At 33.0% G+C, this 12,120-nt stretch overlaps 3 protein-coding genes across 3 annotated transcripts; 2 read left to right on the forward strand and 1 right to left on the reverse strand.

The window, feature by feature from the left end:
• Window positions 1–2,978: 2,978 nt before the first annotated feature.
• On the forward strand, window positions 2,979–5,108 carry LOC105766519 (uncharacterized). The gene has a single exon (XM_012586004.2). The coding sequence runs from the start codon at window positions 2,979–2,981 to the stop codon at window positions 5,106–5,108; it is 2,130 nt and encodes a 709-aa protein (XP_012441458.1).
• A 2,361-nt stretch (window positions 5,109–7,469) lies between these two features.
• On the reverse strand, window positions 7,470–8,366 carry LOC105766521 (acidic endochitinase). The gene has a single exon (XM_012586007.2). It carries the CDS (start codon window positions 8,364–8,366, stop codon window positions 7,470–7,472), a length of 897 nt encoding a protein of 298 aa, XP_012441461.1.
• A 1,896-nt stretch (window positions 8,367–10,262) lies between these two features.
• LOC105766522 (pentatricopeptide repeat-containing protein At1g62930, chloroplastic) lies at window positions 10,263–11,987 on the forward strand. The gene is made up of 2 exons (XM_052630481.1): window positions 10,263–10,961; window positions 11,124–11,987. Exons 1-2 carry the CDS (start codon window positions 10,263–10,265, stop codon window positions 11,985–11,987), a joined length of 1,563 nt encoding a protein of 520 aa, XP_052486441.1.
• The last annotated feature ends 133 nt before the right edge of the window (window positions 11,988–12,120 follow it).

The following is a 12,120-nucleotide window of genomic DNA, read 5'->3' on the forward strand; positions in this document are numbered from 1 at the left end:
CTTATGTTTGAAATGTTACGTTTTAGTCACTTATGTTATCATGATGTAACATTTTAGTCACTGAGCCGTTAATTTCTGTTAACTGTGGCACATTAAATCATCATTTCAAACAAAAATTCTAGGTTAATTTATACAATCGGTCCCCATATTTTTTCGTTTGGAGCAATTTAATTTTTTTCTTTTATGTTTTTTTTTAACTTTCTTTCTTTTTCATTGTCTTATGCTTCTCCCTTTGTTTTCCTCCTTTCTCCATTTCTTTCAACGTAGTTTTGCTATGTTTTACTTTTTTAAACAATTTAATTTTTTCGAGTGAGGTGAGCTTTTGGACTAGTTACAAATGGAAAACATAGAAAAACTATGTTAAAAGAAATGAAGAAGGGAGAAAAATAGAGGGAGAAGCAGAAGAGAATGGAAAAAAAAGTTAAAAGAACTTAAAAGAAAATTTTAAAATTGTTTAAAATGAAAAAATATAGGGATCAATTGTAGAATTTAACCTAAAATTTTTGTTTGCAATGATGATTTAACATGCCACATCAGCTTACCGTTACACCATTGTTGGCAATTAATGACTCAGTGACTAAAATGTTACAACACGATAACGTAAGTGATTAAAACGTAATATTTCAAACATAAGTGACTAAAATGTAACCTAAGACAAACAAAAGTGACTATTTTAGTAGTTTACCCTAAATTGAAAATGAAAATTGTTTTCGTACAATTTTGGTGACCAGGTTTAATTGCGATTTCTTTCAGTGTGAAACCCCTTGCCTCGCTTTGGGGAGAGAAAGGGAGGCGCATACTTAGGGGTTCGCCTAAAATATAAAATTTTTCATTTCGATTTTTTTAAATTTTAAATTAATAAAAATAAAATATTGACAAAAGAGTTTTGCATCCACTATTTTAGATTTAGTAAGCCCTTGTAATATAAAAGGTATTGATATGAATTTGTATTGAAATAAAATATTTTCTAAATATATGAAAAATATTAAAATAAATAAATATAATCACATTAATCATATAATCATATTTAGCATTTACACTAATTCTAATTAAATGTAAGGGTTAGTATTTAATTCATTGTTAGTGTACATTTTTTTATTTCACAAGGAGTGTTAAAAAATTGTGTATTTATTTTAAATATTTTACTATATTTTTATAGTACACTTATCAAACCCCGATCTTGAAGCTTAAAAATTTCACCGATAATGCACTAAATTATGTTAATTACAAGTATTTTAATAATTTTATATTTTTATAATTTAAAAATAACAATATAATTCTTTTAAAGAAAATCTTGTGTTTTATAATTTATAATTTTTTTATATTTTGAAGAATTTTCTTGAATTTTAAGATTTTTTTTAATTTCAAGTGCACAACAAATTTGGACCCAGAGTCATCCATATACAAATGAATCTGGATAATCATTTGTTCAAGTTCATTTTACGTGTATTTCTCTAGCAATTTTATATATTCTTTTATAATTTCAAAATAATAATATAAGAATATCTTTTAAATAAATTCTAATTTTATTAATTAAGCTAATTATAATCATTTTAAAAATATGATCTGGAATTTATTTAAATTTATTAGTCAAGTAAAAATATATTTTAAAACAATTTATAATCATTATTATTATTTTTAAAGTCTGGAATAAAATTTAAATTAATTTTAAAATGATTTATTACTTAAGTGATACAAATTAATTTTATTTTAAATTTGGAATTCATTTCAAAAATTATATTATTATTGTTTGAAATTATAAAAATATAAAATTATTAGAGAAATATATGTATAGAATGAACTTAAACGAATAGCTATTCATATTCATTTGTATCTAGCCAACTATTTGCCCAGATTTATTGTGCACTGAAAATAAAAAATAAAATCCTAAAATAAAAAATCTACAAAATATAAAAACAGAAAATTTTAGTAAATACAAGCGTTTATATTAAAAGATTATATTGTTATTTTGAAATTATAAAAAAATTATTACGAGTGAATTTGGATAAACGATTGTCCAAGTTATGCATGCAAAATAAAAATTTATTTTTAATTATTTTTATGACACATATCATCATTCTATTTCATTAGGTAAAAAAATTAACGGTATTAATTCGGTACAAAAAATACCAATTTAACTTACTATTTTTAAGTTTAAGTGCTAAATAAATACAGATTTCTATATTCAAATACCTCCATATATATTAACCCTTTTAAATATAGGTTAGTTACATAATGATGTTTCTATGGTTTCATTGGTTACATAAACATTTAATAATGTTATTAGAGACCACTAATCTAAGGTCCCACTACATTCACTTAACCAAATTTGAGAAGGGAAAGCTCATAATTTATGTGTTGAAATTAAGGTTTATTGCTTTTTCACTATATCAATTTCTCTTCATTTAATGTTGCCATTTGCTCAACCTCTCCTAATCTTCTATTGCTTTTCATAGCCATTTTCTGTATCCTCTTGTTCTTGGAAATTTCCTATGTCCAGTGAGAGATGTAGAGTAAAATTCAAGTCAGCATTTAGTGATGGTTGATTTCAGGTCTCCGAAAATGAATGATTGGACCATTTTTGAGCAAATAGTAGGAACTTCATTCATCTCTATGCTCCAGTTTCTTAAATAAAGTCAGCTGTAGGACCTGCCAAGAAAAGTCTTTGGTTTGGACCCACAAACTGGAAAAATATGTGTATTTCCATTGAGATTGACTTAGATATAATAATAATCATAACCACTCGTTATTGGATTGGGGTTGAACACGAGTCTTGACTCTAAAACTTTATTTAATTTGATAAAATATAAATAAGTATTATTCATACGAATTTTTCTGCAAGCTCTTGTTCTTGGAAATTTCCTATGTCCAGTGAGAGATGTAGAGTAATATCTATATATTTATGATCAATTTCGAAGTTTTTGCAATAAGTTCTTAATCACAATCTTTCTGTCTGTAAGAAATTCAAGTCTATAGTTATGGACTGTTCCATATTCTGTAGGACGAAACTTCGTTTTAGTAATGCTTTCTTCCTCTTGCTTATCATCTCCTCTGTTACTTGTCTTCATGTAGTCTTTGGCACTGCAAATGAATTTGATTATGGTGTTCACTGTAACTCAGTTGTTCATGAATCCAAACCAGCTGATGAGGAGTTCAATATCACGCCTTTCCCTGGACGTCAAAATGGTTACTACAGTGGTGGTGATAAAGTCCTAAACAATCCTCCTTCACGTTTCTACTCTCCACCCGAATCTAAAACGTTACTTTTCGAGACTCACCACGTATTTACAACCCATGCTGATGATGTCTTTATGGTGGAAGGAAACCTGATTTTTCAAACCTGGTTTTCCTACGAACAGAATATCTCCTCTAGAAGCTCATTCATTTCAAGTTCAAGCAATTCAAGCAACCGTGGGACTCTAGACTTCAATTTTCGAGGCTTCTGGTCTCGAATTACCGGGAAGCTTTGCATGGTGGGAAAGGGTTATGTTTACTCCAAAGAAGGTAAATTGCTTCATCTTGCAGCTGTTCTTAAGATTAATAATCTTAAAAATTCAAGTACTATAAGAACTTTAGTCACTGGTACCATGGATAGCTTGAATTCTGTTGATGATCCAAATTATTTTGAGCAAATTTCACTACTGATGTTTCCTCAAGTAAATTACACTTATACTATGGTGTCAAAACAGTTTAGTGAAGGATGTTCTGAGGGAACCAATGTCCAACAGGAGTTGTCCCTTAGATTATCGCGAACTCGAACCATTTGCGATATGTTTTTAGGAGGAGGCAATGCTTTCGAACTGCAGTATATTGGTAGTTGTAAGTCTTCAAAGAGTTGCAATCCATTTGGTGATAGTATTGGATACTTGCCTTCGTTGATGTCATTGAGTATGATTCAGTGCTCCAATGATAGGCTAAGCTTGAGGTTTCTGATAGAATTTCGGACCAATAGTTACAGGGGATATTATGGCTCTCCAAATATTAGTACTTCATTAATTGGAGAAGGATCTTGGGATGAAAAGAAGAACCGGCTTCGTATCGTTGCATGCCGAATCTATGATGCATCAAGCTCCTTGGAGAAGTCCCATGTTGGAGACTGCACAACGAGGTTGAGCTTAAGATTCCCAGCCATCTTGTCTATCAGAAACACAAGCACCATTGTAGGAGAAATTTGGAGTGTGAAGCCTAGGAATGAATCAGGGTTCTTTGATAGGGTCCAGTTTCGTTATGGGGGACGAATTCAGCTTCAAGGTTTGAAGTATGAGTACATGCAAATGGACAAAGTGAAGAAATCATGTCCAATGAAGAATCCTAGGAATAGTAGCAACAGGGGACAATATCCATATGGTTATTCTCCAGACATGCAGTTTAGGTTGTGGGTCATCGAACGTTCTGAAGGAATAATGGGATGGGGTTCTTTGGATCCTCTTGCGGTAGGCGATCAACAGTATCAGAGATTTCCATTTCTACTACCATCCTCAAGCTCAAAGCCTAATAATTCTGGTGTTGAATCCGATTCCAACAGTGGCTTGCTTAATATCAGCTATAAAATAAGCATCACACTATCTAGTTCGAAATTGGATGGTGGTCTTAATCCGGTTAATGATTCTTCAAATGAATCTCTGCGAACCAAAATCCAAATTTCTGCTGAAGGGGTTTATGATATAGCAACAGGCAGCCTGTGCATGGTTGGCTGCAGGCATTTAAGGTCAGGTGACAAATCGTTTTCAAGTGATTCTATGGATTGTGAGATACTCGTGAAAATCAGTTTTCCTCCATTGAACTTGGACATGAGAAGTAAGATCAAAGGAAGCATACAGAGCATGCGCGAAAAAACTGATCCTCTGTTCTTCAAGCCTCTGCAGTTTTCGGGAAGATCTTATTATCGCAGTCGGATAATGGAACCGATTGTGATAAATCATTTCGAGACTAGATCGATTTGGAGAAGGGGTTTCGATTTGATCATGGGACAGATTATTTTTCAACTGCTCGGGACGTTATTGTTATTGTGTCAGTTATATTGTTCTCGCTACAATAATACAGTACCAACAACACTTCGGCAGTCGATATTTCCTTCCGAAGAGATTCCACTAATCGGTGACAGATGAGGAACTTCCAGTGGATTCAGAAGAACAATTGCCAATGAAATATAGGACCTAGTGCACGCTTTGTGTTAACTATTTTTGCTTACCGTGGACTTGTTTTTAATACTGTGCCGAAAAAACCATGTAAATTGATTTTTTTTTATAGCTTAATGAGACTGATGTAAAATAAAGTTAGAGATGAAAAATGTTTTTAATACATTATAGCTAAAATTCCGACTTACCCTCGTTATTGTTCTGAATCTACTTCCATTGAGAGGTAGAGTGTTGTGAGGTCCGGTCGCATCAGTGTATATCAATTGTAAATTTTCAATAGCTCTTTAAGTTTATTGCTTGAATGGAAGTCTCTATTGCTTTCCTTGTTGGCAAGCTCTGAAATTTGGAAATTCAGAACAGCTGCATGATCGAAATGTTCAAGCCTCTTGGGCCAAACTTCAGCATGGACATTTTGTTGGATTTAGTGCAACAAGCAGCAAGGATAAGCAGTGAAACTTGCTCGGCAAGAATCGTGACTTGCAGGAGAAACAAAGCAGAAAAACAAAACAGAATTTTAAAGCAAAGCTAAAAGAGAGCATATGGATGAAAACTTTGATTGAATTCATTCAAAAAACTCAAAATGGCACTAAGTCAATACATAAACCAAGCTTGCAGCTAGTCAAAGCAGTAGGTTAACCTAATCACAACCTACTACCACTAACTAGCTTAGTAACTTGAGCTAATTAACTTGTACAAATGAACAAAGCTGATTAATCAGCTCAATCAACATCAGTTTTACATCAAATATAAACCTACCATAGTTCAAATTGAACTAAGTTACATTTCATCAACTTAAATACAAAATGAAACAAAAACATGCTTGCTGCCTTGATGAACTGGTAGCCTCTGCAGGAGCTGGTCTCGACTGACTTGTTGCTGCATGCTGACCATGCTTCAACACATTTGTTGCGAAGATCAATGGATCAAGTGCAAAGCTCTTCCCTTTAATTTTTACTTTGAATACATCATTGCCATTTGTATCTTTCATTAAACACTGATTTGTTTCAAAGATAATTTTGAAACCCTTTTGAATTAATTGGCCAACACTCAACAATTTTTGACCCACTTTAGGTACAAATAACACATCTTTGATAAATTTTGTACCTCAAACGTTTTCAATTGCAACTGTCTTTTCCCTTGACTGCAATGTACTCACTGTTGCCAATCTTTACTTGGGAAACTACTGAAGAATCCAATTCCTTGAAGAGATCATGATCAAAAGTCATATAATGGGTGCAACCACTGTCAATGAGTCACTTCTCACTTGAATGAAAGATTGCAAAGCAAGTGGCCACAAAGAGTTGCTCCTCTTCTTTGTCGCCAACTTGAGCAACATTTTCTTGTTGCAAATTCACTTGTGCGATAGTCTTTTGCTGAGTATTGCTTTTGCAATTATTTGATGATGCTTCATCTTCTGACACTTTTCGCATTGGTGGTTTGACTTTCTCCAGCATTTGAAAGGTGAAAGACCCTTTCTTCTTGTTTACAAGAAGGAAAATCAGGTTTTGTTAATATAATAGAAGAATCAGAATCAGAATTTCCCTTCTTGTTCTTTTCATGTTTTTTTTTCCTTTTCCTCCTCGACTGTACTGAGCTTCCACAACTAATGCACATTCAACAAACTCTTCAGATCTTATAAACCTTTGTATGCACTGCTATTGTTTTTCCTTATTCAATGCTACACTTTGTATGTAAATTATTTATTAAAAAATATATAGCAAATCACGTTTGATTGCTAAATTTAGTCTGTCTTTCCTTTCTTCATTTGCCAGAAAAACAACATTTTTGTTGGCTACTTCTTTTAATTACCATGGAGAAGTTTGTACCAACAGTTAATTTACGGTTTTCGTGTTTGAAAAATCCTCTTAGGACTACATATTCAGATTTAAGTGTGAATGTTGAATATATGTGTAATATTGGTATGATAAATTATTTTTATATTTTTCCATGTATACAGAGTATCTTTGGAATTGGAGGGTCGAATCCCTTCTCCCAGGTCCGCGTATGTGATGAATATGGATGTCAAAAACGAATACTTCAAGATGCAGAGCTGGAGCAACACAAATTTGAACATTTGAAACATGATGATACAACATGGTGTATGATCTATGTATTGGCAGTATGTAATTTCAAGTAACTTTTCGTGGACTCAATACGCAATTGTTCTTGTTGTTCTGCAGAAAAATTCACAAACCCGAATGAGTTTTAAGTTTAAAAGTGGGATCATAAGAGAGGGGAAAGGTTCAAACTTGTAGAATACATATTTCCATTACATTAAAAACATGGTTAAACTTACATATTACTACTAGTATAATAGATAAAAACTCTTTCTTACACATAATTTTTAATGGCTGAACTGTATCCAGTCTGATTATCATAGTAATTAGACCACAGCATTACGCCTCCATACTTGGTGGAACCTTTGATGGCAGGAAGTACTTGAGAAATAAGATCCGATTCAGGGATAAAGCCCCTACCAGCTGCCTCGGGTGATGCCGGGAGTCCTAAGAAAATTTTGGTAGCTGGAACATTTGTAGTCCATTGCTTCCATGCATTTTCAAGGTTTGTAATATCACCATCTATGTATTCGCATTGAGGGTTGTTATAGAATTGTACCCAGACATAGTCAAAAAGGCCCGTTTTAAGGGCACCCCCAACCCAAGCATCAGGGAATGGACACTGTGGGGCTGCCGTCAAGTATACTTTCTTGCTGCGTTGGCTATACCCGGAGAGATACTTCGCAAGATCATCCCAGTGTTGGTTTGTTCCACCTTCGATATCAAAATCAATTCCGTCCAAAATGGCATCACCGAAAGGTCGAGAGGCCGATTCTCCGCCCAAGAAATTGTTCCACAAGTAGGTCGCAACTTGTCTCGCGTCGTCAGATGAGGCAAGGTAATAGCTCCCTGCACCTCCTCCTAGTGAAAGTATTACTTTAATCCCTTGTGCTTGACATGATTTGATGTCTGAGCTTAAATTAGTGCATCCATTGCTATACGGATCACAATGACCAGCAAGGTTGATCATTGGAGTCTGGCCATTGCCAAACGTTGGAAGGAATGCTAAGCTCACAAAGTCATAGTTGCCGGTCGCACATGTCTCCGCCAATGTGCCCTCGTCACTGTTCTGACCCCAGTAGATTGCGATGTCACCGGCATTTATACCAGTAACTAGCACCAGAATCACTGAGGTGGCAAATGCAAGTAAGATTGCAGACTTAATAGCCATCTTTCTTTGCTAGTGTTGGAATCGTTTTGTATGCTAAAAGTGTTCATCAAATCATCCTTTTATAGGTGAAAATGGTTATCAAAAACCAAATAAGATATTAAATTCTTTGAATGACTGCTCAAATATACAAGAAATGAACCATTTTCAAGGCATTGTTCGCTATTTTGGTGGCTTATGATTGTCTCTTTTTCCTTGCAATTGTTGCTGTTAGATTGGTATTGTCAGTTTGTCATATTAGGCATAGATATATATATATTTACATTGCATTAAATGGAGATATAACTTTTAGAATATCAAATTTAAACTGATAAAATTAAGGGTGCAGATTGAAATTTCAAACTCATCTGACTATTGCTTTGTCACTGTAAGTATATGGAGTATGATAATACTAAGCCATTGTCTGTATACAAACAAAACCTTCATAGATGACAAAAGTATATGTACATGAATTATTAGCCAATAAAGTGGTAATCAACTCTCCATTTAATTTATTTTATCTCCAAAATTTCAATTTAAAGAAAATTTAGGATCCGTTTGCATAGTAAAATATTTTTCGTAAAACATTTTAATTATTTTACGGAGTTTGTTTGATGAAAAATAAATTATTAAAGGAAATCATCCTTCAAAAAAAGCGTAAAATCAAGGCTTTTTTTAAGAAAATATCTTATAGAAAACTGATAAGATTCAGTCTTCACTATCGAATAAACAAAAAGGAGAAGCTTTCAGAGCAACAAAGGAGAAACTCTCTTCACTGTCGAAGAAAATAGTACCTTATATTTTAATTTTATATTTTTTACGATTTAGTCTTGAAATCAAAACTTTTACTATTCTACTATTTAATTCCTCAAAAATAGATTTTCTTATTCTATAGTTAAATCCTAAATCTCGTTTTGTAAAATTTTACAAAAAAAGTCCCTTGTCTAAAATTTCTAGATTTTATAATTTAGTCCTTACAATTAAAATTGTCAAAATTTTGAAAAATTAGTACTTGATTTTGAACAGTTAAACTTTCATATTCTATTTTTAGAATTGTAAATTCTCAAATAACGTAAATTAGTCCTAGAACTCAAGTTTTGAAATTTATACAATTTAACCCCTATAATTTCAAACTTTACTATTTTATGTTCAACTTTTCAATTTTCATATTTCATAATCATTTAAATTAGATACTACATCAATGTTTCAGATTTCACTACTCAAACCCTTAGAATTCAAAATTTTATAAATTTTATATTTTGGTCCTTCAATTTTATCAAATTAAATAAATTTTCAATTTACTCATCCAAATAATATTAATATTAAATATTTACCGCTTTCAACTTAATTAAACATAAATTTATATCCCTAAAGTACGAAATTAACATTTAATGTATATTTTTAATTAAAATAATTTATATGAAATATTTTAAAAATTTTATCAAATAATAAAAATATTTTACATATATTTATTTTAGGAAATATTTCAAACAATAAAAAATATTTTAGGCATATTTATTCAAACACAAAAAATATATATATTGGTTTTTTTTGTAAGAAAATTAGGTAAATCTACAAAAAGTTCAATTCCTGAATTTTCGGCGAAACAAAAAAGACTAATGCTGATAATGTGAATTTGGGCTGAATGCCAGGGCTATGGGAGAGGCGTCCAACGTTGATGTTTCTAATCATCCATCCACCATCGACACTAGAGTAGAAACTAAAGTGAGGAAGCTGAAATCTCCGGTAGATATTGTAGTAAAAAACAACGAAAATCAGGCAAGTCGAGATTAGAGACTGAAGCAATTCCATGGAGCCTCTCTGTTACGGCTATTTCAGACGGGAGAGTAACGAATCGAAATAAGGTTCCATTTTCAAGCTCAGCGCTCTTTGGTGTTCCATTTTGCTTACTTTCAAGATATGGGTAAGCTTCCTTCTTTTATTCTTTGTTCAGTTGTTAATGGTGGAAGCCATCTTTCTGATTTCTACTCTTTTTCTTCTTCTTCTAACACCATTGCTATCCACATCGAAGCCTTAAGTAGGAAACCCATGTCTGTTAGAGGAAAGGGGGAAAAAGATGATCGCTTCGATAATGTTAATGATGCTTTGATTTTGTTCAATAAGATGATTGACAAGTACCCAAAGCCTTCCATTGTGGAATTTAATAAATTATTAGGAGCCATTGTTAGGATGAAACATTATGCCATTGTTGTTTCTATGTATAGACGGATCGATTTATTGGGCGTTTCCCGTGATGTTTATTCTTTGAACATCTTGATTAATTGCTTTTGTCAATTAGGTCGAATTGATTTTGAGTTTTCTGTTTTGGGGAAAGTGCTGAAATTAGGTGTTGAACCTGATGTTGTAACTTTTTCAACTTTGATTAATGGGATTTGTAATCAAAGTAAGATTTTCGAGGCCGTTAGTATGTTCGATGAAATGACTGAAAGAGGGTATCAACCTAATTTGATTGTTTGCAGTACAATACTTAAGGGGTTGTGTAAGAGTGACAATACTGACAGATCTGTTAGGTTTCTAAGGCTGATGGAAGGAAGAGGTTTTCAACCCAATATTGTAGCATATAGTACTGTGATTGACTGTCTTTGTAAGAATGGGTTGGTAAAGGAGGCTCTCGATCTCTCTCGGAAATGAATGATTGACTGTCTTTGTAAGAATGGGTTGGTAAAGGAGGCTCTTGATCTCTCTCGGAAATGAAGGATAAAGGCATTAGACCAGATATTGTTACTTATAGTTGCTTAATTCAGGGTATGTGTAATTCAGGCCAGCAGGAGGAGGGCAACAAGGCTTTTGAATGAAATGGTTGATAACAATATTTCACTTAATAATGTCACATATACTATATTGATTGATGCACTTTGCAAAGAAGGAATGATTTTGAAAGCTGTAGAAACTGTTGGCATAATGAGAAAACAAGGCATTGAGCCCAATGTTGTCACGTATAATACATTGGTTGATGCACATTGCAAGGAAGGGATGGTTTCTGCAGCTGAGGATATTGTTGATGCAATGATAAAGCAAGATATTGAGCCTGATGTTGTTACCTATAATGCATTAATCAATGACCATTGCTTGCAGAATGAAATGGATAAAGCTAGAAGAGTTTTCAACTTGATGATTGAGAAGGGTTGTGCACCTAATATAGTTACTTACAGCAGTCTTATGCAAAGTATGTTTCAATTAGGGAGAGTTTCAACTGCATGTGAACTTTTTAGGAAGATGCTTGCTTCTGGACAAGTTCCAGATATAGTGACCTGTTTGATTTTGCTGAATGGTTTATGCAAAACAGGTCATATCAAAGAGGCATTGAAACTTTTTCAAGCAATGCAAAACAGTGGGTTGGAACTTGATATTGTCCCATATACTATCCTAATTGACGGGTTGTATAAAGCTGGGCATATCGAACTTGCCAAGGAATTATTTCAGCAACTCTCAAACAATGGTTTAAAACCGAATGTTTACACATATTGTATAATTATTAATGGACTGTGTAAAGAGGGATTGCCAGAGGAAGCATATAAGATGTTTGGGAGCATGAGAGATAATGGTTGTTTGCCTAATAGCTGCTATTATAATGTAACGATCCGGGGGTTTCTTCGAAACAGCTTTACCTCAAAGGCAACATAACTTCTTATGGAAATGGTTGGTAAGGGCTTTTCTGCCGATATATTCACTGCCACCTTATTTATGGATCTCATTGTGCACTCTAATGAATCAATCTTGCTCTGAAATGTTTCACAAATTGTGTAAAGATCATCAC

This window comes from Gossypium raimondii, chromosome 5, assembly GCF_025698545.1.
Source record: "Gossypium raimondii isolate GPD5lz chromosome 5, ASM2569854v1, whole genome shotgun sequence".
NCBI classification, from domain to species: domain Eukaryota; kingdom Viridiplantae; phylum Streptophyta; class Magnoliopsida; order Malvales; family Malvaceae; genus Gossypium; species Gossypium raimondii.